Genomic DNA, 26,551 nt, shown 5'->3' with positions numbered 1-26,551 from the left:
TTGCAATTATTAACACCTAACTGTTTATTCATATGCAACGATGTATATTGTGTAAGGACCGCTTTAGAACGCGGCATGCATGTTGGAATCAGTCAAGAATTTTAATATACGTATTGTGTTTGATATCGTTTGGTATGTAAGCCTCATTTCTGCGCACGAATTACAAAATATGTATATATACGCCGGAAGTGTAATGGGAATTTGCAAAGTTATCTAATATTTCGACTTTGACCGCGTTGTAAAAGCAGCCAACAATGTCGTCAAGAACGCTTTGATTAATCAATCGCCGATATCTCGTTAACATTATCACAGATATCAGCAATTCTTCACCGGAAACGATGGAAAGACTTTATACTTTTGCATCAGAAATGAAAACCCATCCACGACCTGATATTGGTAATAACGTTCACAAAATAGTGAAACGACGATAGAAAGACACACTTTTGTGCCATGAAAAACCTACGTCCCGATATTTCTAATATCGTTCACCAAAAAAAGTGTCGCAAAAAACACTGAATTCATTATAGTCTATATATCGAACAGTTTAAAATCCCCACTCTCCTTGGAACGTAATAAAAAAGAAACAGCTCTTATATAGAAATATATTTCTAAATAAAACAAAGAGTCGCATTGATCCCAGCAGGAAATGGTTACGAAATATTCATCCTTCGTGTTGTCGTTAAAAATTTGTTCGTTTCTTTATGGATTTTAGTTCATTAAATGTTTGTAAATCTAAAAAATTTTTCAATCCGGGATTAAGTTGAAAGAACGCTTTTTTCTAGCGATACAAAAAATATTTAATATTAATTAATTTTGTATTTAATCCTGCTAGAATTAAAGATCGGGAAATAAAAAACATTTAGGATAAAACTAGCTGTCACGAAACAAATATAAATAGTGATATCGAATAAATATAAATAGAGCTGCGGAATGTCGTGGCTTATACATCCACGGCGGAGTCTCTTTCCATCCAGAACGTCGCATATATGTCCTAAAGGTGTACGTGTCGCGCGACTATCGATGCGCGTAGACACGCAGTGGATTTTGTATCTCGCAAGACGTATTCTTCAAAACACTATAAAACGGCGGTTCCGCGGTCCACGACGACCAAGCACCCGTCTTCATCATGCAAGAGCAATCCATGGCGAGAACGGATTCTGCAACAAAATGTTTGCAATCCTAAATCTCAGATTCGTCTCAGTAATTCGGTAGTTTTAACCAAATCGTAATTAATCGTAATTAATAAATTAGAAATGTTTTGAAAAACTTTAACTTTTGTTTTTTTCTATCAAAAAATAGATGGATGTTTAGAATTTTTGTCGCTCTGGCATTATACTTGAAACATCTTAGATATTTCTAGGCACAACCGACGATCATACAGCAACAGTCATACTTGATATTGCGAAAACGTAATATGATTTACAGTATCAGTGTCACCATCGGTCACAACCGGCGTAGAGTTACGACCATTATCACGCGTACCTGGCTGGTCGCCGGAATCCGTATGTCATAATGCCGCACTGCTCGGACATCCGTGATTCATTCTGTATTCCACGTAAAGCATTCCAGTGTTGTGCCAATAATAGAGGGCTAGCACGACCAACGCGTGCCACCATTGATGTGACGAGCCGACGTAGTCCACCCAGCCTATAGGAAACGTCGCATATTGTCAACGTTTATTCAACAACAATGTGCAATTATACCATTGTTCAGTACTGAGTACAGTATGAAGCAAGGAACATCGTTATGGTAACGAGAGCGGTAATCCACAATTACCTGGATAAAAACGTTCGGGTATCTTGAGCATATAGAACGCGAATGCTATCGCGTTAATAATGTACATTCCTATCACCCTCGGAATGAGCATTTTAACGATCGGGTTATCAAAGCCACCCATCGCAAAGGTCCAATGCAGCGTTGGCAGCACGCCATATATCGCCCAGCTCACGAATACGGCCAGCTTAACGTTGCTATTGATGTTCAGTCTCGGTATTTGCAGTATCATCGCGAAAATGAAGATCGCGAGCACGGTTATGAGGTAAAATCGCTGCAGCTCCTGTAAAAGATTCACGGATTCGAGGCCGACTTGATTTATCGATCGCATTGACACGAGTATATGCCGGAAAACGCTTTAATTATTTCTGTAAGCTCTCGAAACGCAAACTATCGCGTGTATACATAAACACAAATATGAATAAAACTTTCTTCGTATAAACTTCGTATGACGTAGAGTCGCTGAAATTACAGAGCTAGAGAAATCGATGTTTTCTTCACCTTGTGACACCAAAAGGCATAGTAGACCCCCGACATATATATCGACAGCATGCTCAGGGCAATACCGAATAAGTCGAAGGATAGGAAGCACCAGTAATCTCTCTCGCTTCGGCACGAGAACGTGTGATACACGGACGACAGGATCATGCATATCTAAAAACAGTTTCATTTATTTACTTTATTATATATTTTAACAAGTCATGTGTGATGTCGCACGCTGCCAAGTTTTTGCAGATTTTAATACCTGAAAACAGAGAAGCAGCAAGGACACAATCAGTTTGTCGCCAAACGGCGCGTGGATGTTCAGTAGACAGAGATCATATAAGGTCAGACCGAAGAAGAGCATCCAGCCAAAGATGTGGCTCCATATGTTCACGGTCTCGTTCGTCCACCAAAATATGCTGAAACGCGCAATATTTTCGTGAAAAAGCGCACGCTGTCGGACTATACGTTTATTATCTCCGAGATATTCGGAGTTCGTTTATCGCAAATGCGTTGAGGAATGTTAAACTCAACCTCTCGAGGCATAGTTTGGTGGTCAGGGAGCCTCGATAGCCACGCCGTATGTAGGGATTGTGCCGAAGGAATTCAGGCGCCTCCTCGAACCGTAGCAAACGTCTCAGCTTTTCTTCTTCCTCTGGTGTAATTTCTTTCTTGGCTGTCGAATCGCCGCATATCTATTTCAAGACAGAAGGTCGAAACAAATTAAACGTATCCGAACACAAAAGTCTAAAAAAGAATAGTTAAAATTTTAAATATTTGTGAACGGTACTTTTTATATTTTTATGTTATCCGGACAAAGTATTCAATATTACAAAAATCGTGAATCTTTTTTGTTAGTATTAAAGACCAAACTGAGAAAAACACTATTTAAACATTGAAGTATCGAATTTATATATATATATATATATATATATATATATATATATATTACAAAATATTAATTATATAAATTTTAATATATTTTTTAAATTATTGATTATTCCACCTATTTCTCTCTTTCTCTCTTTCTAATATATTCTAACATACTGATACGTTCTTTTGAAATAGTCATGTAAACAAATTGCAGTCTCCTTGTATAACGGAATACAACTGAACGGGAAAAAATGACACTTTAGTTTCGTGCAAGTAACTGTTGAATCTAAACTTCAATCATATATAAGTGCATAAGTCACTTACATAAGAAATCCGCGCAATGACGTTTTATTGCACTTGGAGTATTCTGAACAATACGAAGTGCTTTCATCGCTTTCGTTTGTTACATTCCTCAGCGATGTAAACTTGCCGCAGCAACAATGGAATGATGTGACTTTACGACGCGATGAATTCTCCTTTTTTAATTTGGTATAATTATTAGAAAGAGAAAACGTTGTCCATGTTAAAATTAAAGTTCTCGTGGCTTAAAAATTTCACCACTTTCAATTGTATCTTTATGATATAATTAACAATAATATATAATATTTAAAATAAAATTAAGAAAAAGATTAATTAATCGCACAAAGAGTAAATTATAAAATATTCAACTTTCTAATATTAAAATATTTGTTGCAAGCTTTATTTCTATATGTCTTACAAATATCTATTTGACACATAAATTCTAATTGTTAATGTAACTTTAAGTGTGACACCGTGTTAAAGTACAAAGTATAGTTTTGTCCCTAGTTGATGCCCGCAAGATAGAAAGTTATTTTCTATATGAAAAGGGATTGAGACAAGCGAATTCAATGGATGCAGTAGATTGCGCTCCTAATTACCTACTCGGAAAGAGCCTACGCGAGACGAGGATGTAGACAAGAAGAGTTTCGTTCATACTATATCTTTCACAGATACGCGAATGCGGTAAGTAGGCCGCAACGGGACCTGCCTTTCATCCGAGTGTGTCAAGTTTACGCCATCCGTTTTCCTCTCGTGTCGTAAGTTTGCAGTGAAATCGATTCTCGTTGCTACGCCAGCGCGAAGCAATATTGACCGTGATTAGTGCGAGTATCGCGGAAAATAAAGAATAATAAGCAAATAATGTCAGATTCCAAGTTGAGATACGATTACAAGATTTCAGATTTTTCGTTGAGATATAAAACAGAAAACAATGTTATATACTTTTGCCTTATAATGAGCACTCGTCGGACGATTAACAGTCAATTTACGTATTATGCCCGAACAGATCGTTAATCGCTTATTATCGGAAGCTGCAAATGATGGATGCATTTTTGCAAAACAGACTTAATTTGTTAATCTCTAACTTGATGGAACAATCCTGTTAATTCTCGTGACGTACACGAGAAAAGGAGAAATGTAAAATTACAGAGTTTATCGCGTAACCCAGAAAGTCGTAGTCGCGTGTCTTGGTCTCGGAAAAAGCGGAAGCGGCTAGATGACTTCAACAAGAAATGGAGCATATATCAACTTTACAGTGTCCTTTGCGTGGAGCTGTTACTTCCGGAAATCAGATCGTCGATTATTTTATCCGAGAAAATTATCGCGAAAGTCTTTCATCATCGTTATCTGCAGTGATACGCAGATAACATTTGTTATTTACTAATCCCATGACAAACCGCATAATTACTCGGCATTTTTTTTTTATTACGCTTTCATTTTTAATTTCCTCTCCTTAAAATTTATTCTTGAGTCTTAATTAATAATTTTAATCTGTTTTGAATGTAGAGAATCTCGTTTGACGCACGATGAAGATGTCGGGTATGCACACGTTGACTGACCTTGTTGACGAGCGGCTTGTTCGCTTCTTGCGCCAATTCTGCCGCAGATTGCTTTTCATGACTATTATTGTTGTGCAGTTGGCCATTATTAGTCTCTTTTTCACGGTGGTCGCTAACCTCCTCTACGCCTGCAAGTAGTTTCATCATTCAAACGGCGTAGACCTTTTGTGCAGCACCTGCTTCCTGAAAGACATAACGATAGAAAGATTGAAGACAATCGTTCATCCACGATATACATTACTGTCAAACGAGACCTGATGATCTGGCGTATATAGTTTTCATTTGACGCACGCGATGTGCAGAATTTCAAAGACTCGTTACAATGTATATTTAAATGGTTAAACTCGGGGAAGTTAATTACGTACAAAACCTCTGCGCATACCTCGAAGAGATATGTGGAGGTATACGTGTGAAGTATACGTAAAAATGTATACGTGAAAAGAAATACATTTATAGATATTAATTTTGCAGGAATTTCACGATGATCTCCGTCGTGAGGTAGCAGTTTTTCACGGCCTTCGTCATGAATTAGCAACTTCTTAAATCCGGACGTAATTACAACTCTTTTTGATACACGCTATTAGATATATCTATATAGAAAAGAAACATAAATGCGATAAACTTTAAGTTATTCCTATATTAGGGGAGGAAACATTTTTCTTAACATTCCGACTTTTTCTCGCCTAGAAAGTTCCTTAATCTTTCATCAATTCACTATATATACATACAGCGAGAATTATATTACGCGATATCGTTCGTTTTTAATCTTAATGGTTCGTACGATGACAAGCGATCCATTGTATCGTACGGTAATTGGCGCAATTACTACTTGCGTATTACGAACAGATAAGTATAAGAGTAAAATTTTTATTCATTAAGACAATCCTCATATACTTTTCATATATAGACCTCCGACTAGAAATACGAGTTTGATATATAAGGTGACGTCGATATATACGTAACTTTCTCGAGAAAGGAGATTGCCGCGTGCGTACGGAAAGCAAGCAGTAACCGTCGTAAGCAGCGGAATGCTTTCTTACGTGACGCCGTCTAATTGGAAGTGAATTTTATTTGCAGCCGCATAAAGAATCAGTATATCGTTACTTATTGTTATAGTTAAGCGGTAGTTAAGGGGCAAAAACTGCGCGAAGGCTGCGCAAGAAAAAAATCGTGGAAGCGCTTATAACTTTCGAGCGCCACGCGAAATCGACCGATTAGAAATCTCGCGGTTGAGCCGAAAAGAATATTCGGGCCGATATTTTAGGAATTTCTAGTCGTTATTATTAGAAAATATGAAACGGGATTATATTCTCATTAACGCACGCAACACACGATAGCGTGTTAGGAGCGAAAAAGCTTGGCCCGAAGAATCGCGACGTCCTAGTTGTCTTTTTATCTGCAATTTACTCCGCGTGAGAGGAGGAGATTTCTGTTCACTCTCTCTTCATCACGCGACTACGTCTAATCTGCGAGAAAGTCGAAGGCGCACTTTGGAATCCGTTCAGATCGTACGTTTACACTACACCCGATGAAAAGTACTGTTGCACATATTATATTTTCGCACCGTTATATATACGAGCAGGAAGTAACTGGCGGCATATTCGCGTAACGATTTGTATAATCCCGAAATTGCTGCCCTTTCCACATCATGGTGTTTGATATTGATTTTACTGATATATATTTTATTGACACATAATAATATGACTCGATTTATAATAAAACAAATATATTAAATCAATACACGAAAATGATAATTTACATTGAATACGGCCGAGAGTCACACAGGTAGATCAATGTGCAGTCAGCTAGTTTTTTACATCTCTAATTTATTCCGTGCAAAAGGATAAATATAGATTTACCGTAACTCGTGACTTAGAATAACGCGAATAACGTGTTTTTGACATCGTAAATAAATGAATATGTGATAAACAACTAAATAATTAATAATTTCAATATTATGTTCTTTACGGAAGTAATAGGAAGGAAAATTTCTATAATGTGTAACTCTATACTCTATAATTGCGCAATTATTGAAGTATTGCCATAAAGACAGCGCATTGTGTTGATAAATAAAAATTAATTGGCGTACTTATATATCTTTTTGTTGATACGAAAGGAGTAATTGCATCAATTGCTACACAATGGATAATAGCATTATCACCGTGCGAATAATTAAGAACAAAGGCGAACGATATCATATAATATAAAATTCTGCACTTCAATGAATTGATCAGTGTAATTCTTATTCGTCGAATCAAGAAATTTTGTTGATAAAATTACATTAAATATAAATAAATACGTACTCATTATTTTTAAAAATATAATTGCATATATATAACAATTACCTTTATTAAGAACTCGAAACATTAATTCTACATCTTTAATTAATTGCATATTAATCTTATTATATGAGTTGAATCTCCAATTCATTGAATGATAATGAATTAAGTAAATGTGACGGTGGTCGCACATTTCGATATGTATACCACACGTGTATATATCACTATATTCAGTAGGTCAAGCTAATGACCCGTGAAGACGTCAGTTATTAAACTTCCTTAGCAAACGCGCGATTACCATCTCTTCTCCTAGTTTGCAGGACAAAGTCCCACTACCTGTAATAGCATACGCTTTATAGTAAAGCCACGTCGAAAGTAAGATGACATTGAATTCATCGAGCGAGGCGATGCGGTGCTAACTTTGGTGCGAGATTCATTTGTCTTTGTTCAATTATAGCCTCGCATCAGAATGCACTTTAAATGCGTGCGAGATTTGGGCGAAGACGCGGGTTCTCCCAATGCAAATGGGGAATCACCTGTTCGCGTATCTGATCGTGTTATACAGAAAACGACTTAATTTATCTTTGCATCAGCGATATTTAGAAAGATATAAAACTACCTCATATCTTTTGATAAATATATCTATAGTTAATATAATTATCTTCTTCATAAATATATTGTAAAAAGCGACACGTGTCTCGTTCGATGATACCGGTCGATACAATAATTAGCATGTTTATTTTTATATAGTTAACACACTTGAGCTTCGCTTTCCGCTTTCGGATAACGCTTCAACGAGCGGTATATCCGAGTAAATCACGTACATACCTCGTGGAGCGGCGATCGACGGTTCTGCGGACGGTCGAGGAAACGGAGACGGAGAGTCCGAGAGTCATCGACGTCTCTTTGGCGCACTCTTCACGTGTGCGAATCTCACCGCGGCGTATCGGACCGCAACGCGATTTCATCGACCGCACCGAGCGCGCCGAGCAGAACACTGGCAGTGAGCGTCAGAGTCAGATTGCGAAGCGACGGCGGCGGCGGTGGTGGCGGCGGCGACGACGACGAAGACGACGGCGACTAGCCAGGATCGCTCCCGATGTACATACGTCCCGCATGAAGAGCACATGCTCGGGGATCAACGGTCCCCCCGTACTCGAGACACAAAGGGGGGTATCTCGCTCTGGTACTTTCACTGTTCGGACGGCGAGCGCTCGGCGCTCGTCCGGTTCTCCATGGATTCGTGATCGGCCGAATCGCCGGGTGTCCTTCGATACCGCGACACATCTCGCAATAGCTTCGAATGAGATATAGGATGATTACATATGATTCTTTTTTGGAGCAGCTCAGCTTTTATCAGCTTTATCTAATGCATATATCAAATCATTACGTGCGTGCCATGATACGTATATACATAATTAATAATTTGATCTACGACTTCTGCGTAATCTGCCCTGCGTGAAATTACTCTTGAGTAGTAATTTCTCAATTTAACGTGTCGTTATAATCGCGTGTCCAGACATTTATATACACCTTACTTTCCTATTTAAACTAATCTCGATTTACGATTACAATTTTAGACTTCAATCTCCATCGCTTTCGAGCGCAAAAAAAAGTTTCTTCGTCGAAAGCGCGTCCGCGCGACCGTGTATGATAAAATCTTCAGAAGCGCGAGTCGATCTCGCGTTCGTTACTTTCACGTAGGTCACATCGGTGACGTTGAAGAATTGGGAAAGACGCGTGGGCTGAGGCCACTTTCGAATGAGAGATCCACGGTTGATGCGATAGTAATTTTTCAGCTATCAGCACGAATATTCAGTTAAGTACGCGGCTTGTACGATAGGAACTCTGATGGCTATATAACGCGATTGACGCGAAACGTGACCACTGTATCACGATCCTATCCGCTTATCATCCGCACGCTCAGATTTCATCGCCGGCCGCGCGAGGAAAAGAAAAGAAAGATTCTCGACGCTTTACCTTATCATCGTGTGGACTTTATTATATAAAGGACTAATGCTAAAATGTACACAAGATAAGTTATTAAAAATGTTCATTATTGCGGTAGTAATAATTAATTATACACATGAATAGTCATCTTCTACTAGAGAGTGAACGATGATCAATTGTTTTTTTTTCTCGAGGGCTATAACTTTTAAATACCAGATTCGACGCGTTTTACTCGTAATTAAATTACAGATACACGGTCGTATGAGACAAGGTCGGCGTAAACAACGGGCCGCCGCGTTACATACTAATCGATTTGTCTTCTCTAGGTTCCTTTAGTCGCCCCATCAGCTTGCCATATTTAAGCACCGATTACATCGAGACGTTTCGCACTAACGCGCGCTTTACACATGGTTCGTAAGACAAATTCGTTTTTACTTACGCACTAATTAAGTAATCGTAATCTTTCTTTTTTTAAACGACGTATCAGATTTTATTTATCTATGATTAGAAGCCAAAAACACACTGCTAGCACCATCAAACGGTGCAATTACGTAGTTTCATATATATTCGTAAACGAACTATCGCGCCGAATGACATTTCGCAATTTAACGACACATTTTGTTCATTTTGTATATAGCTAGATTTTTATGAAATAATATGTAATCGCATCGCTTTACCCTTACAGCCACAATATATCGAGAATACAGTATCGTAATTGCAACGTTTAAATAACAGATTGTATTTAAGTCTATCGTCCGTCCAGCAATGGACAGTACGGTCGCGCGTCGCAAATGTACGTTTATATTGTGGATAAAAGGAAAAACATCTGGTCACGGAGAAACTAAATAATAATTAAAAAAAATCGCTGCTTAAAGAAACATCTGCGCGCAAAACAGCGGTAAAAGTATTGATGCGAGTAAAATAGCGTCGCGATGAACGACGAAGTAGCGCGAATTCCTGATTCGCAGAACGCGACGCATAACTTAATAGCGTGCATTCATGCACACTATAATACGAGACGAGTCGCCGAGATTTTAGCAATCCAGTGGCGATCTCCTCGCGCTGTCGACATATTTGTCGCCTAATTTATAACGCGACCCGTATATAAATTTAAATAATCGGAATTGCTCTCCCTCGCATCACTCATCGATGAAATGACCCATCGACTGCTTCCCGTATCAGCGTAAAGCCGAAAAGGGTGACACCGCATGCTTGCAATAAATTACGTAGCGAACCTCGCAGACCCGCGAAAATCGCAGACCATACTCCAGGCTATCAGATAATCTTTCGTCCAGTGTTTGCAGATGCTTCCGAGAACTTAAAGTTGCACGGTTGCCACTTGCCGATTAACGATATGCATAATTAAATTACTACACACACACACGCACACAGGAACCAAAAGCACAGATTTCGAGTTACTCGTAGAATTTGTCAGGTATAAGGAATTTTAATAATTGAACAAAGCATACACGTACAGTTTCAGTAATATTTATATATATATATAGCCCAGTCTTACAAAAGAGTGACCACATCGTTTCAAGGGACGGGCAAACATTGCTCACTTGCGTTAAGACTAACAATCGATGTGCTGTCAGTTCAAAGTTTTCAGTTTTCACTGAAGAAAGTAGGTATCGTAATGTTACAATTATTATAAGCACAATAATTAGAAACCAATCTATTAGATTTAAATACACAAATCCTACTTTCACTCTCCTATATGTTACTTCCATTTTTTTTTATTTATGAAAAACAAAGCGGATGTGTCGTCCGATTCGGTATATATATAATGCTGGGTGACCACCTTCAAAATTGCCTCGATTGCCATTGCGGCAACATTTTAACTATCCGCGGACTTCCCGAACCGCGAGAAGTTCAGATCGATCACGTTTGCCTGAGGATTCCTCGGGCCCGATTACCGGCTTAAGTTTAAAAGTATACGAGCCATAGCTAATTTCAATCGGTGCTGATGCGTAAGTGGCAATAGGCTGGGGCTGTTTCTTGGTGGCGTTTGGATGTTGAAGTCAGTGGAGATTGGCGCATCACATGGCATACTTGCGCGTCCATTCGCGTGCCAATTCATTATACTTCTCCCTGTCGGTTTTGTATATCCTGGCTATTTCCGGTACCAGTGGGTCATCCGGATTTGGATCGCACAGCAAAGAGCATATTGACAGTAACACTGGAAAGTAATCGATAATGTTAATAACGTTCGCGTGATACAAAATATATTTTTCCAAATGCACATTACATAGAATACGTACCCTTTGATATAGTGAGTGCGGGAGACCATTGAGATCGTAGGATATCCAGACAAATACTTCCGTTACTGTTGATATTGGGGTGATAAATTCTAGTCGTGAATGCGACCTGTAAATAAACAAAATAATTATTTGCGATGGATATTTTTTGTATCTTCCACCGCTGCAATATATAATTAAAAATTTTGCCCGTACAACGTGACGTACCTTAGGTGGTTTAAACGGGTAATCCGTTGGAAAGTGTATTGTTAAGAAAAATACCCCTCCTTGATACGGACTGTCAGGCTGTAAGAGAAAAATGAAATTAATATATACAATATATTACATAATTATTCTATAAGAAAACTCTACGTATCAACTCTTGCTCGATAACCATATATTTATTAGCAATCTACTAAAAAAATGTTACAGCATAAAAAGTGCAAAGTATATAATGTATAATCGTCAACAATTCAATAGCTTTTTATCACATTTCAATAAAATATAACGAAACATTATATATTAATAATTTATATGAAGAAATTCTTGTACAGAAAAAAAATGTTAAAAATTTGCACAAAGATGTGTCGCTTACCGGTCCCATGATTGTTGCCTGCCAGTGGAATACTGGAAAAATATTAGGGTAAATTTACATGCAAACCGTTATTAAAAATGGGTTTGTTTTCTATCGCTACGCTAACCGCACTAGTTCAAGAACTATACATACGCTAAAGCGTGAGAGTTTCATACGTACGTTTCTCACGCTTCAATAGGTTTGTTCGCGTTGCTTGAAATCTCTAAAAGTTTTTAAATCGAGATGAATATATATTCGGACGTTGGAGAGAAGAAAATCGAGGATTCTAAATGTAAAAAGTGTAAGCAACACAAACAGGCCTAACGTATAGGTACACTTGTCGAACGCAGCGATAGAAAACAGACCCTATACGATATACCTTATACATCTACTTTTTTATGGCACGTTGATAATCAGTTCTTCCTAATTCAAAATATCCAAATAAAAAATTGAAGAGCGGCAGCTTTAAGTTTGTAACGTATAACTTAACTATAACATTTTTATGCTATTTATTTTATTCTAAGTATTTATCGCAAACTTAATACTTACAATCATCTCCTACAGGTCCAGCCGAGCATTGTGCTGGCGGATCTCTACCGAGGTCCTGAAGTTCCTGGAATTATAAATACAGATAATAGCGTTACAAAAATTAAAACATTTTATACGTAATAAAATATCCGTTGATATCTCTAGATTTATAAAAATAATATAGCACATAGCTGATTACAATTATTTTCATCAACCTGAATAGAGATTTATATTTAACATAAATAGAGCCTATTTAATTTCCAATATATTCTACCGCAACAATTCCAATCATATATCGTACCATTATTCTATAAGTAACTTTGGTATTTATAAACATATATATATATATATATATATATATATATATATATATATATACACAATTCGACATTCTCTTGACAAGATATAGAGCCTTCTAAATAATTCATACATATATATATATTTATATATAGTCATTGAAAATGAGATATTACCGCATAATAATGGAAGTTTCCGAGACAAAGTTTTTTGTTGTTTGCAATCTTATATATAACATCTTTATAACAAAGACAAAATCTAATTATAGCATATTACATTGTTCAAGCATCATACAATTCTACAATCGTATTCTCATACTCTCATCGTTATCAATATCATTGCAATACTATAGATGATTAAGATGAAATAAAAGCTGTAGCTTTTCGCTGGAGTTTACAGCCTCGCTCGTGCAACTCGAGCTCTTCAATTTTGCTCCGTGTCACAGTCCATTCTGTACGTTATAACGACAAATCAAACATTATTGGCACTCACATCGCGGAGATGCACCACGTCAAATGACTCCACTTTACTCTACCGCAATACGCATCGCGAGGCTCTCACGACAAACCACTCGAGAACAAAGTTGTCGCTGGCACCACGAGGCAAAGGCACGAAAGACCAGCGAAGAGCACCAAGAGAGAGGACCCGCGAGGACAATCCACGCGCTCGACGCGTACGTCGGTGACACGCGCGGAGCACGGTAAACGCGCGTTACTTCCGGAGATCTTGCGGAGTACGAGTAACACAAAATCCGTCCGGGTTTCTCACCGTCACCCACGGCCGAGCCCGGCTGGCGCAGGGCGTCGAGGGACGGGTTCGCAGTTCGCATGGCTCCTAGATGCGCACGGCGCGCGGCCGCCATCTCGTCGTGGTACGATGGTCGACGATCGGCGACGGCGACGGCGAGGATGGCCCCGCTGACGCGGACCAGGCTTGGATTCCTCCCAGGCGTTCGCACACCAGGCTCGGCGAGGGCGACAGAGAGAGATAGATAGATAGAGAGAAAGAGAGAGAAAGAGAGAGAGAGAGAGTGAGAGAGAGAGAGTGAGAGAGCGAGTGAGAGAGAGATAGAGACAGATCGTTAAGGGGGCGTACGCCCGGCCGCGTCGTCGACGCGGCACGAACGCCGACCTGCCTCCACGTACCTTATTAATTCGCTTTAAAGCCATTTGACGAACTGTGCGTTGATATTAACTGGCCGCAATACCAGACAGCGATACCCCGCTTGCCGTGGATCTTTGATTAGGGATTGCAAGATGGCTGCCTTCTAAACGTAGAGCCCGGACTGCGCTGGTCAAGCGCGGCGCTGTCCGCGATCTCCGCGCGACGGCGAACCAAGCAATTCGCGATCGCGACGCGTCACAACGAAAACCCCAGGGGGGGGGATGCCCGCGCGACGAATCTCGCGGACGGCAAAATACGGGGGTCGATCGTACTTTTATTCGGCGTTGCTTTCTCGCGGACACTCGTCGCGAACGCGGCCTCACGAACTCGCGAACCCGGGAGGGGGGCCACCGTGGATTTCCTTTTATCGGCAAATCAGAATCCCGAATTCCCAGCGCACCCGCGCCACCGCCGACAGATGGCGCGGCGGGACGATCCTGTTCCGGGTTCCGAGTTCCGACACGCGCAACGCGGCGCGCAACGTCGCCGTCGCGCGCCATGGTGTATCAGCCGTGCGTCGAAAGTAAGGTCGCGAACGATCCCCCGCCCCGCGCCCTGGGCCGGCCGGGATGAAGCGCGCGTCGTGCAGAGGGAAGCGTCGGAATGACGGAATTGGAAAGTGCGAATAAAATATTCTTTCCCTCCCGGTTGTCCGCTCCGCTCTCGTAGCGGCGTTTTAAAAGCGCTCGAGATATGCCTCTCGGGCTACGCCGAAGCTATAGACGGAGGAATGACCTCGTCCACTTATTGCTCGTCGTTGTAGCGAACGCTTCAAATTTATAGATTACTCATGCTTGCGAGCGTGCCTCGGAGATATTGTCACGCTTTTTGATGAGACATGAGATATGTTTCGCGAGAGAGAGAAGGCAATAATCGGTAAACATCGGCAAGAACGCTCTCTTGGCGGACTTGTCTCTCTCTCTTCGAACGATGACGATCTGGATAATTCTGATATTTGCGCTGACGAGCCCAATGAACACGCGCGATCATACGATGCAACGTGCGTCGTGCGTCACTGTTACACGCTGGTTGCTCATTAGTCACGATTCCTTCTAGAAAAGACACGTTCAGCATTTTCCTTGCGTTCCTCGTTGCGCTATTGAGACATTAGGCGATAATATCTCGCACGTTACAGGTTGCTCGTAGCTTTAAGATAATGAGCCACTCGAGGCCTTCTCGATAAATCTATAGGTAGTATGACGTAACGAAACACGCGGCGAATATTCATCGCACAAATTGACCTGTCATTTGAAATTGAACTATAATTGTTTAATTATAACCGTCGTATATAATATTCGTAATATTACGATGTAAAACATCGCATAATCATACACGCGACTACTTAGGTTTTAATCATCAAGATATCAAATTTAAATAATAATCTAAATATAAATAAGAGGATACAAAATAAAATCGAACAATACGATAAAAATGGAAAAATATAACTTATATATGCACAAGTCAACTATGGATGGATTGAATAAAAACTAGATGGTCACAGTCGTATATGTAAATCGTCGGTAGGCTCAGGGTTAATGAACGTTGAACTAACAATTGATCAAAATAAATAAGATTTCAATAATGATCTAAATGTAAATATAAATAAAGGTACAAAGTGTGTAAAATCGAATAATGCGATAAAAATGGAATAATTTAATGTGTAGATATAATATCATTTCTGCACAACTCCACTATGGATTATAAAGAAGCTAGAACTAGACGATCACAGTCGTGTGCAAACCGCCTGGGCGTCTGATAGCTCAAAGCAATGAACGTTGGACTAATAAACAAACAAGTTTGTCGAAGCTGCTCGCGTCCACGTTCGCGTCGATCGTTCCCTTCGCTCTCGCAACATGGGGTGGTTGGAAAAGTGAAAAAGGCACAAATCGTCAAGTACAAGCCGAGTACGACCACGTCGAGAACTCGTCGCGATTATGCCGGGCACGGTGGGCCGCAGCGGACTGCAACAGTTGTGCACGTGTCGCATAAAGGTGTACGCGCGTCGGAAAAAAAGGTTCGGAATCAAAGACCTTTCCAAGAGAAAGAGACAGGTCTTCGTGTACAATCCGGAAGAGGAGATCTGGCACGAGCCCTACATGCGGACGCTTCGCCGCGAGTTCTCGGACGAGTCCGTGCGGTGCGACTCCAAGATCGAGCTACCCTGGCGGGACATCGCCCTGCCGACGGCGGGCACGAGAATTCGTACGTCTCCCGACGCGGCTCCGACGACGGCGGCCGATCGGGAAACGGACGAGGCTGAAACGAAAACCGTCAGCGGCGAGAGGCGAGAGTCCACCGGCGCCATGGCGCTGCCGTGGCGGGATTTGCTCATCGCGGAGACCCCGCGGAGCACGTTGGACGACCCGGGGACCTGCGACTCCGCGTTGGAGATACCCTGGGCCGACCTGGTCCTGGAGAAGCCGATAGAGATACGTCCGCCGAGGGAGGAGCGGACCTGCCCGTCCGACGACGTCGAGATCCCCTGGGACGAGATCCTGCTGCCGCGCGACATCGTCGTCAAGTCCGAGAGGAAGCGAAAGCATCCCTCGTCCCTTCGACGGCCGCGTCGCGACGACCCGCGTCTCGACGCGACGCGCGTTCCCTGTGAGTGTGAGAGACGCGGCGTGCCTACCCGCTGCGCGAAAATCCGCGCGAAAACCCGCTCGGAAACCCATGCGGAAACGGAAACGCACGCGCACGTCGCGGATCTTAATTGGATTCTCACCTGCATGTAAAGCTGCGCGTATAAACATTTAATCTGCTTGTTTCGTTAAATCCCAATATTTCGGCCGAAAAAGTTACGTATATATCGCTTTAATTCAGTATCGATATCTCTCGAGCAATTTCTCGCCCGTTTTGCCGCGGATAGAGGATAACGATACCTATTGTCAATTCAAAGTCGAAGAGAGAAAATACGCCGACACGCGACAATGCGAAATCGCACGCTGCAAAAATTGCCGAGGAAAAGTCCGATTTGCATTTTGAAACCTTATGATCCGTTCGTTTTGCTCGCCCGGATCTTGCGTTACTAGATTATTATCTTTTTTGGGATCCTTACGGCGTTAATGTAATAGAGAAAAGTAAATAGGCCTTGAGAGCGGTTTGAAAATGCTTTTTGAAATAAAACGAATTTATTTTATTTATTTACGAGACGGATAGAATTCCTTCGAGAGAGGTCGGAAATTCATTTACGAAACGACCGTGAGGACGGTATATCGATTAAACGCGAAAGGTATTATTCGTTCATCGTTCAATTATATTATAGTAAAAAAAATTGTTTATTCGCGAGCGCTCGATTTTTACCAACGGAGCGAAAGTGCGAAAACGTGCCGGCGCGCGGCGCGGCGCGAGCGACGTGAAGTTGGTGGCGCCCGCCGCGCTTCGGCAGCCGTCGGGTCCGGTCGGCTCTCCGTGATCCGCCAGTCGGCATTCGTCAGCGAACGCGTACGGTGGCGCGTCGTGGGTCGTGGGGCATGCGCGCGCGCAAGAGAGAAAGAGCGAGAGAGAGGGGTGCAAGGTGCGAGCCGCGCAACGAAAATGGCGTAGCGATCGAGCTCGAGCGTGTCGTTCCGCCCGCCGCGTTTTTGCACGAACAGCGAGGAGGGGCCAGTCGTTTGGAGACGCGTCGTCGATCCCGCCGACGGTTAAGTTTCTCAGGAGTGTGCGCCATGATCGTCGAGTCGGGACGACGAACCCGGCGACGTCGTTAGGTGATATTTATGCGGTGTGTACCCCCCGGGTGTGCTTTGGTGAGCCGCGCGCGCGTCGAGACGGGGAATCCCCGATGGTCGATGTCCTCGCCGCCGTCGTCGTCGCACGTCCGCCAACGACGACGCTGACGCGAACGACCGTGACGTAACGCGACGTAACGCGCGGCGCGACGGGTGACGCGCGTGTACCGTGCATCCGGCCGCACGGCGTGCGCGAACCCCGAAAAAAAACGGGCGAGGGATGGCCCGCGCGGCCGCAATTGGGATTCGGTGATCCTGTGCCGCCTGCTCGTCGTGACGGTTCGACGACTCGCTCCGATCCGAGCGAGATCAAGATGGCGCCACCGGCGTTTTGACACTTGCCGAAGGACGACCCGTCAGCTGGACTTCAAAGCCGCCCGCAGGCGATCCGTCTATTATGAGCAGAGAATTCTACGTGCCCTGCGCGCCTTACGTCTATCAGGTGAGATTAATCATTCTCCTTCCCAGTGTGCGTCCACAGTTTTCCACCGCGCGAACGTTTCATTGCCCGTCGTTCGGTTATCCCGTTCTCGTTATCGAAAGATTCAATATTTTCGACTTTCTTTGCTCGAGATTTGAAAACGACGAGCGGTTCTTTTTATCATTGATCGTTTATTTGTTATGGAGAACCGGATAATACTTCGGGAACGTGCCTCGTAAAGGAAAACAAATAAGAATAAAAAATATAAACGTGAATTCTACGACGTTTAAATTATAGTTGCGCGATAATCGTGCGTGCGACAGTCACAAACGCGAGCTTTAGAATATTTATTCTTATTATTTATGAAGACTTTAATATTATAGACGTCTCTTGATTTTTTTATTATATCGCAAATTCTTCGTTGATATTAAAATATATTCCAATTTGCGGCGTCGAGTCTTTCTTTCGTTCGAAATTATCACGTTGAAAAATATTATTTGTTATTCGGTTTAATTCGCCATGCAAATGATGGACGTTTTCCAATTTGTTTATGTTGCAATTTTACATTGAAATTAAAATATATCTCTATAAGTATTCCGTTTTAATAACGAATCTCTCTTGCATTTGAAAATTATTGCGTTGAAAAGTGTGTAAAATATTACGTTTACCGTGAAAAATTGCGAATCGTGCACACTCCGAGAAGATGTGTATCCCGCTATTTTTTTTTATAATTCAAAGTCTCGTTATTGTCTCTCTCGTATAATGAACGTATATGCGTTTAATTTATCCGCATTTATAATTGATAATGAACAAAAGCCGATCGACCGGATGCAATGGTCGATATCGAAATGTACGACGTTCAAATTGATAAGTAGGATTGTACCTCTTTTATCGACGATATGATTCAGATATGAGTAATACAACAAACAGGGAAGCCTCGAATAGTTCGGATACCCCGAAACGGGGAGGTACCGTGGATCATACACCCGTTAATCACATCGATGCTAGAAATTCCGATAAGAAATCTCTATTCTCCGCGATGAAGCAGAAGGTGAGAATATGATGTTTGGGATCGCGATAAAAGAATATTGAAAAATAGAGGAACCTAAATGTTTTAAGAGGAATCAAAATATTTTGACGGGCTAAACAGCAGTTATATTTCGGAGCACTTATCGAAAGTTTCGGTCGTCGTTATATTCGAAGCGATTTATATTGCGGTATCGATCCAAAAGTTAGCTGTTATTTCTTATCTGTCACATTCCGATAAACATTTGACGTGCAATACTCGTACCGGGTATATCTACCGTTGCGCTTTGGAGCAGTGTAAATACAGCTAAAGTTGCTGAAAGTTTTATAGACAAAAGTCCAACTATATGTTTGAAGAATTTACGGTTGACCAGGAGAAAGACGTGAAGCGCGCGTGGAATATCCTGTACGTGTTCTGCGTTATAAACTTTTGTGGCGTTCTATTACACGATTAATATAAGTTTTTCTTATACTTATGTTGCACATATTTTACACATGACTTATTCGACTCTGTGAAAAAGGAGTGATATTATTCATCAAACGGATATTCTCATAACAGTGTAAAAGTTCACTTCTTATTTATTATAGAGTGTATAATTATTGTTTTACAATCGCATTAATTGCGGAAAGTAACTTATACTTTAACTTTATAAATCTACAATGATAAGATTGAAGTGCATCTTAGCTGAGCAAATAATTATATAAGCCGGCTAACGCAAGGTTAATTAAACAACTCGATCGGCTTTGCGACGCGAGGGAAGGGCGGAAATGTATGTTTTACGTTCAGGAGGAAACATCGTCTAATAAACACAATGCACAGATTAGATCGAAGCTGCCCACCTTTCATAATCCTTTGAAGCGCTTTATGAAATCAAAAAGTGAGAGGGAAACCGATTCCGAAGTAGGGAACGCGAATCACTGCGAAATTCGTCCGCGCGTTCTCGAGAAAATCGACGAGGTCGCGAATCTTGGCAGTGGTAAATATCACGTTCGATGTCAACAAAAAAAGATGTATCTTTTTTTTTACACATTTCCTCTAAAGGAATATACATTTAAAAGTATTTATAAATATTCCTTTTACATTCTCTCTTCGTCAGCGTCCACGCTGAACGAGCAAGATACGGCAAAGAGCGATACCTCGGATTATCGGTCCGAGCATCGTCCTGCGGATGCCGCAAGGACGCGCGAATCTTACCAAGACCTCGCCAGTTATTTCTCCGAAGGCGACCCCGATGAACCCTCGACCTCCGCCACGAACACCATCGTCCTCTCCGCGAGTACCTTCGATCGCGATGTCGAGAGAACGGAGCTGAGTAAGACCTTACGGAATTCAGCACCGCGCTGCCAGTTTATTTACGAGATAGATATAGACCGATGCACGCAAAATATTTGCGCTCGCGATATTTTCGGAAACGAGGATTCCAAGTCGCCGTAAATTTATCCTAATTCAAATTCGCCTCAGTATATATCGGTGTTTTGATTTATTATAAGGAAACTGAGAATTATATAAAAGACACATTCTCACAGTTTTCTATTTAATTCGATTTAAGAGTTTTAAATCTTTTTCTAAAAAAAAAACGCGCAAGGTATTTAATAAATTAAAGTAAATCCGATTAATTGACGTTCAGAAATTACAAGGGGGGTGCGATATATTTATGATAAAGAATTATTTTTTTATTTGCAATCGAAAAATAATAACGATACATCTTAAATAGTTCGACGATCGTAATATTCTGAAGATTATTCTATTCGTTATCAGTCACGTGCTAAGTCAATAATCAAGTATCCTTTAAGCGTGTGATTAGGAAACGCATACGTCAGTTGCAAAAAATGTCTTACTTCCGTTCATTTTCCCCAACGATTCAGGCGAGAATCTGCAGAGCACGACAATGACGACGACGACTACGACTTCCACGTCGTTCGGAAGCGAAATAACCGATACCGTTTCGAATTCCATGAACACCGAGGAAGTGTCAGACGTGGATTTCACAGACACATTGCAGAGTGGCACCATTGTCGCGGTGGCTCCGGCGGGACTGACGTTTTCCGCTCAATTAGGGTATTGCTGATCCCCTTTTTCATTCTTGCGATTCGAGAAAAATTGAATTTTTTCAGTAGGAATTTCAGCTTCTAATTAACGCAAAAGAAAAAGAAGAAGTTAAAATAATTTATTTATTCTTAGAATTTCGAATTCTAGGATATTTAAGAATTATCACAAATTTTTATGCTTTGTGAGATACATCTGCATTTTTCACCGCCTAGATCTTTATGCGAATTCTCTTTTTTCGTCGCCCAGACTTGAAATTGAATATCGGTGTCTCTTAGCAGAAAAGCATAGATCGATATCGAATTTGCAAGTGCACATAGACGCAGCGTTGCGGCTCGAATCCGCAAGCCCGTTCGCGTGCTAACCGCGCTAAAAATCGGTAACGGTATCGCCATTGCGGTCGGTTTACATTCGACCAACGCGTCGACGACACTCACAGTACGATACCCGCCGGAAACGGTCTCGACTGGTTGATCAGCTTGACCCTTATCGGCCCGTAAATGATACAGACGAATAAACTTTCGAACGAGATGCCTCGTTGCTTAAGAATTTCACGCAATAATACCTTTAGACGAATGCCATTTTCTAGTATACGTATCTAAAATGACAAATGCTGATTACATACGCAGTAGTGATATTTAGATTCTAATATTATTAGAAATATTTGGTACAAGAGTGGACCAAGCCTTAAAAATTTGTCTTAAATAATAAGATATATAAAAAATAGACTTACATATATTTAGTCCACCTTTGATCTGAATTTTGCAATTTTTAATATTAGAAAATAGACGTAGAAACCCCTACTTTAGACATATTACAGATTTACGTAACTTTTTCCATAAATATGTTTCGAAATATTATTTCAACGTATTACGCGTTACGAGAATATTTATCAAGGAACATGGAACATTTCGTTTTGATCTACGCGCATTGAACTAGCCTTAGATACGTTTACGTTAAAGTGATATTTCTAAGTACGTCGCATCCGCGGATTCGATTTGCAACGAGTTTTACGAGTAACGCGGGGTGTAGGACTGCACTTTCACGGCTTTGCGTCCTGTTCATTGGATCGTACGGAGATCCTATTTGATTACAGACTGTGCTATATGCGAGTGGTGGTTGCGTCTCTCGGCGTGACTCATTCGCTTCGCGAGCGTGCTTGTATCTATCGATCACCTCGTTTGAGAAAGTTGCGTGAGGTAATGCATATTGAAACATTAATTTTGCTGTAAAATATGAAATCAAAACCGTCGCCGGTGATATCGGCAGTTTCTATTCCGGGCAAAATCCTTTATCTTGCTCTTATCTTCTCGACAACATGTTTGTATTCGTCATTGCTTACAATAGCTTAACATCTTTAAGTAAATTGTTTGTCTCGTTACTTCAATAATTTACATTTTTTTTTAGACATTTATAATATAAAATTTCGGTAATCCTTTATGGTAATTTTTCAAATAACAGAACGTTTAGTAGATTGAAATGCATTTAGCTTTGTCTTGTGGTGTAAATAATTTACTCTTAATTTTGTAGTCTGTATAGCGTTTCTTATTTCAATGACGAACATACAAGTACACTACAAGGCAATTATTTTCGAGATTTGTTGCCTTCTATTCGGTATCTTCTCACAAATCAGCTGCTGACTTAAAGAAACACAATCTCATATCTGATGAAGATTAATAATCTCGCGATGACAATATCAGACCAAAGCGATCCAGTTGTATGAAAGCGGGAAGAGAAGTACACTTTCTCTATATGCGCGATATAGATAGGAATTCGAGTAAATTTCTCTTTCCGAGCTTTACTACGGTTACTTCTTCACAGTCTCGCCTTCTGTCCACCGCAGGTTCTCTCTAATGAAAGCTTAAATTGCACATTGCCGCGGAATAACTTTGGTGATTTGTCGAGCAGGCAGGTGCATCCTGGCACGGAATATGGATTCGGGACATCGTATCACGGAGCGGTCGAGCGGTTTATGTTAATGTACAGGGTGTTTCTGAACTTTATTGAGCAAGAAAATTTTTATTTGCCAACTTTTTTATCAATTGAAAAATTAATATCTATTTATGAAGACATGATTAAACGTTGCTTATCACATCTTACTTTTTACATTTATTTTTTAACATTGATGGACAATTTGGTGGAAAATTTAGATAATATATATTTCTGTTAAAATATAAATTAGTTAAAGAATATTTTATAATCTGTTTCCGAAAATTAATTGGCGAAAGATTTATTTTATCTGTAGTTACATAATTGATACTTCCAAATTGTTAAGAAATAATTCGTAAAAGGAATAATTTATTTAGACATGATATCTATATTACGTAGATATATAATCTTGGAATTGGCTGATAAACATGAGCCACTCTGTATACTGGTACAAACGACTGTGGCGTGCTGACAAACTTCGAAAAATTTCGATCGCGAGTAAACGAGAAATTAGTCGTCGTTTCCCGGTTTCTTCCGATACCGACGATTGACTCCATCAGTAACGATTTCATGCACCGTGACGTGCTGATAATTTTGATAAACAGTCGCTGATGTCACGCGGCTCTATTTCAGGGCAAATTGAAATTGTGTCCATATAGGCTGATTCCGTGTTAGTGCCGTTAGTGGAAATTTATTCAAACCGCAATAGATCATGTGAAATTACCGAGCAAGAATTTTCATGTTTATCCCCAAGTTAAGCAATAGTTTAAGCAATAGTTTAAGCAATAGTTTAAGCAATAGTTTGCTCATTCTTATTGATCTCCCGATCTTGTATGAAGTTCCTTGTTTTCCGCGAAATGGATATGAGTCACGATGCAAGAATCGTTTTTATACCAGAGGTAATAAAATTAGCAAAGGCGCGCGTGCAACAGCCGATGATATAAGGTCATAAATATGATTTCGTGTTATTAATCGATGGAAAATATGAACGTACGGGTAGGCTCACACGTGCACGTTGAATATAACATCGGGATCGGGCTCGGTCACCCGTGCATTTCATGGGCGTCTCCTAATGCGAATGCGGCTTTTTCCCCCCGACATACGGATGCGTACGTGCGTACACGCGTATGCGTGCGCGTAATTTTGCGCGATAGCGTCTTACTTATTGCTTTAGAAAGTAAAAGTCGTTGTCCTACGATGTGCCACATGCACGCAACGCGACGTATCGATGCGAGAGGTTCCTCGCGAAACCACGCTTCTGCACGCGAATATTATTCATCGACTTGTCCTCTCTGTCGATCTTTTTTCAGTCACATTTCGAGCTAATATACCTAAACTACAGATATAAGATTGTAGTATAAAGCTAAATATTTTCGTAGTAATGTTGCCGTGCAGTTAGAAAGAGATAGATGAGACACTAATTTTTAATTTAAAATACACTTTTAATTTGTTCATATTTAAGAATCGAAAACTTGTATAATTTATATTTTTTACATCTAGATAGAAATTAAAAATATTTCTTTTGGTTTAAAAATTTCTTTTATATGAAGCTTAAATTATTATAATAATATTTAAGCTACTATTTTCAAAAACGTAAGGCAAACTAACAATAATTGAATCTCAGGAACGAGATAATCAGCGTGTCCGAGACGACGGAGTCAAGAATGCGGGATCAAAGAATAGGTCGGGACGATCCACGGGAATTTTACAACAATTCTTTGCGCATGGTGATTCGCAAGCCGATCTGTCCGCAAAACGACGAGCCCAGTATATACTGAAGTTACATCGTAATTATCGCGACTTGTACACGAGAAATCTGTATTCTTCACGAGTGTCATACGGATTAATGAGTTTTGTCGATGAGAACTCCGCAAATAAAGCTTTCGTTCTAAACGTCGTTCAGTTTTTGGGGCACCGCAGCGAGAATGGGATCATTGGATTATGCAAAAGACAACAGAGTAACTTGTTGGAACGTTTCAGCTCGCGGACTTGCGCCGAATCCTTTCAAATCCGTTGCACGTCTTACGCGTTACGGCGGTCGTCGGACGAGCTGTATCTCCCACTTACATAGAAGAAGACTCAAGCGGCATTTCTCGTACGAGACACGTGCAGAAAATATCCATGAACGTGTCGCGTGCACGTTTGTTGCATTAACTTAACGCAAGCCGCGCGCGGCGCGATCGATAAGAAAAGTGTTTTCTCGCAAATATTTAAGATTACATATTCCGTTGTAGGAGCGCATTGCATCTCCACGCGATGCTGCATAGCTAATAATTTACGTCAGCTTCCTTTCGTTATCCTAAGGAGCGTGAAAGTCTCATTACGGTGATTCGCCTGAAACGCCTGAAAATTACACTTGTTATGAAAACAGTTACCCACAAATCGTCTCAACTCTCTTTAGGATAACTTGGCTTCTAATCATAGACACTTTGGTTGGTAAATTTTAATATCGAAGATTTCTGTTATTCGAAACATTTATCAAGAGTAGACAAATATAATTTATAGAGATTAACAACGGCGCGGTCTATTTATCGATCAATTTGTCTCAATAATATATCGAATGTCGATTTCTCTTAAAAGCGTATATAGAGGTATTAGAACAATAGTGTATTCACTGACGTCGGTGTTATTATATATAGGTACAATTATGTGTGGTTAGCGCAATCAGCGTATGCAGTGAGGTGTAACATTTATAATTAACCCGCAACTAACTGCGCACGCGTGCATATGCCGTGAATATAATCAAGAAATTGCAACCGGAAGTAATCTCTCGGCGAAAAAAAGAGCGCAAAAAAAAAACATTGCGCAGTTATATATTTTTCCGAAATCGAATATTTTAATTGTTATTATTTATTACTGCCCATTATAAAAAATCAAAGTTTGTCATAAAAATATTCTAGTTATATATGTATAATCGCGTTTTCAAACAACTAATTTTGTTTGAGATTTTTTATTATTAAGATTTTTATTATCTACACAAAGAACCTTTTTGCTTTTGATAATATTTATTTGAGTTCTATTCAGATTTAAAACTATTCGTGTTCTCTATAAAAGAATTTTATCACGCATGTAAGGCAAAGGAAGTTTAGAACTAATGATTTAATAGCGTTGAACAATCCTTTCCAAAAAGAGAGAGAGAAAGAGAGAGTTACGAATACGCGTGAACGTTAGGTGCTCGCATATGTCCAGGTGCCGATGTTAGAAAGCGAGTTACGCGAGCGCGCGCACCTTTGTTCGCGTTCATTATCCATGTGTTGACAGTGATTCGACGGTAATTTCCGTTTTTTACCTACCTATCCGTTTACATAAACGCACACGACTACGAGAGAGACACCGAGACAATTACCGAGATGCTTCAGCGTTTTGACGATGTAGCGTCT

General features: G+C 40.6%; 3 protein-coding genes across 6 annotated transcripts in view; 1 reads left to right on the top strand and 2 right to left on the bottom strand.

Moving 5' to 3' along the window:
• Positions 1 to 397: 397 nt before the first annotated feature.
• On the bottom strand, positions 398 to 8,327 carry LOC143904246 (progestin and adipoQ receptor family member 3). Its single transcript, XM_077418740.1, has 8 exons — positions 8,096 to 8,327; positions 4,989 to 5,171; positions 2,791 to 2,951; positions 2,519 to 2,675; positions 2,275 to 2,427; positions 1,777 to 2,056; positions 1,483 to 1,647; positions 398 to 1,157 (listed from the first exon to the last, which is right to left on the bottom strand). The coding sequence occupies exons 2-7, from the start codon at positions 5,133 to 5,135 to the stop codon at positions 1,508 to 1,510; spliced, it is 1,038 nt and encodes a 345-aa protein (XP_077274866.1). The 5' UTR covers positions 5,136 to 5,171; positions 8,096 to 8,327; the 3' UTR covers positions 398 to 1,157; positions 1,483 to 1,507.
• A 2,362-nt stretch (positions 8,328 to 10,689) lies between these two features.
• On the bottom strand, positions 10,690 to 14,361 carry Eff (ubiquitin-conjugating enzyme E2 eff). Its single transcript, XM_077418742.1, has 6 exons — positions 13,999 to 14,361; positions 12,578 to 12,641; positions 12,050 to 12,081; positions 11,683 to 11,760; positions 11,479 to 11,584; positions 10,690 to 11,396 (listed from the first exon to the last, which is right to left on the bottom strand). The coding sequence occupies exons 1-6, from the start codon at positions 14,020 to 14,022 to the stop codon at positions 11,257 to 11,259; spliced, it is 444 nt and encodes a 147-aa protein (XP_077274868.1). The 5' UTR covers positions 14,023 to 14,361; the 3' UTR covers positions 10,690 to 11,256.
• Positions 14,362 to 17,429: 3,068 nt separating this feature from the next.
• The window catches only part of Jvl (javelin-like), a 57,718-nt gene continuing 48,596 nt past the window's right edge, over positions 17,430 to 26,551 (top strand). For all 4 annotated transcript variants that reach the window (XM_077418737.1, XM_077418736.1, XM_077418739.1 and 1 more), the window contains exon 1: positions 17,430 to 18,190. In XM_077418737.1, coding sequence (XP_077274863.1) covers positions 18,146 to 18,190 — 45 coding nt within the window. In that variant the 5' untranslated portion in view covers positions 17,430 to 18,145. The remainder of the gene's footprint in view (positions 18,191 to 26,551) is intronic.

This window comes from Temnothorax americanus, unplaced genomic scaffold, assembly GCF_048541705.1.
Source record: "Temnothorax americanus isolate GAGA-0224 unplaced genomic scaffold, ASM4854170v1 Scaffold5, whole genome shotgun sequence".
In the NCBI taxonomy this organism is placed as follows: domain Eukaryota; kingdom Metazoa; phylum Arthropoda; class Insecta; order Hymenoptera; family Formicidae; genus Temnothorax; species Temnothorax americanus.
This window is presented reverse-complemented; position numbering and strand designations above follow the sequence as displayed.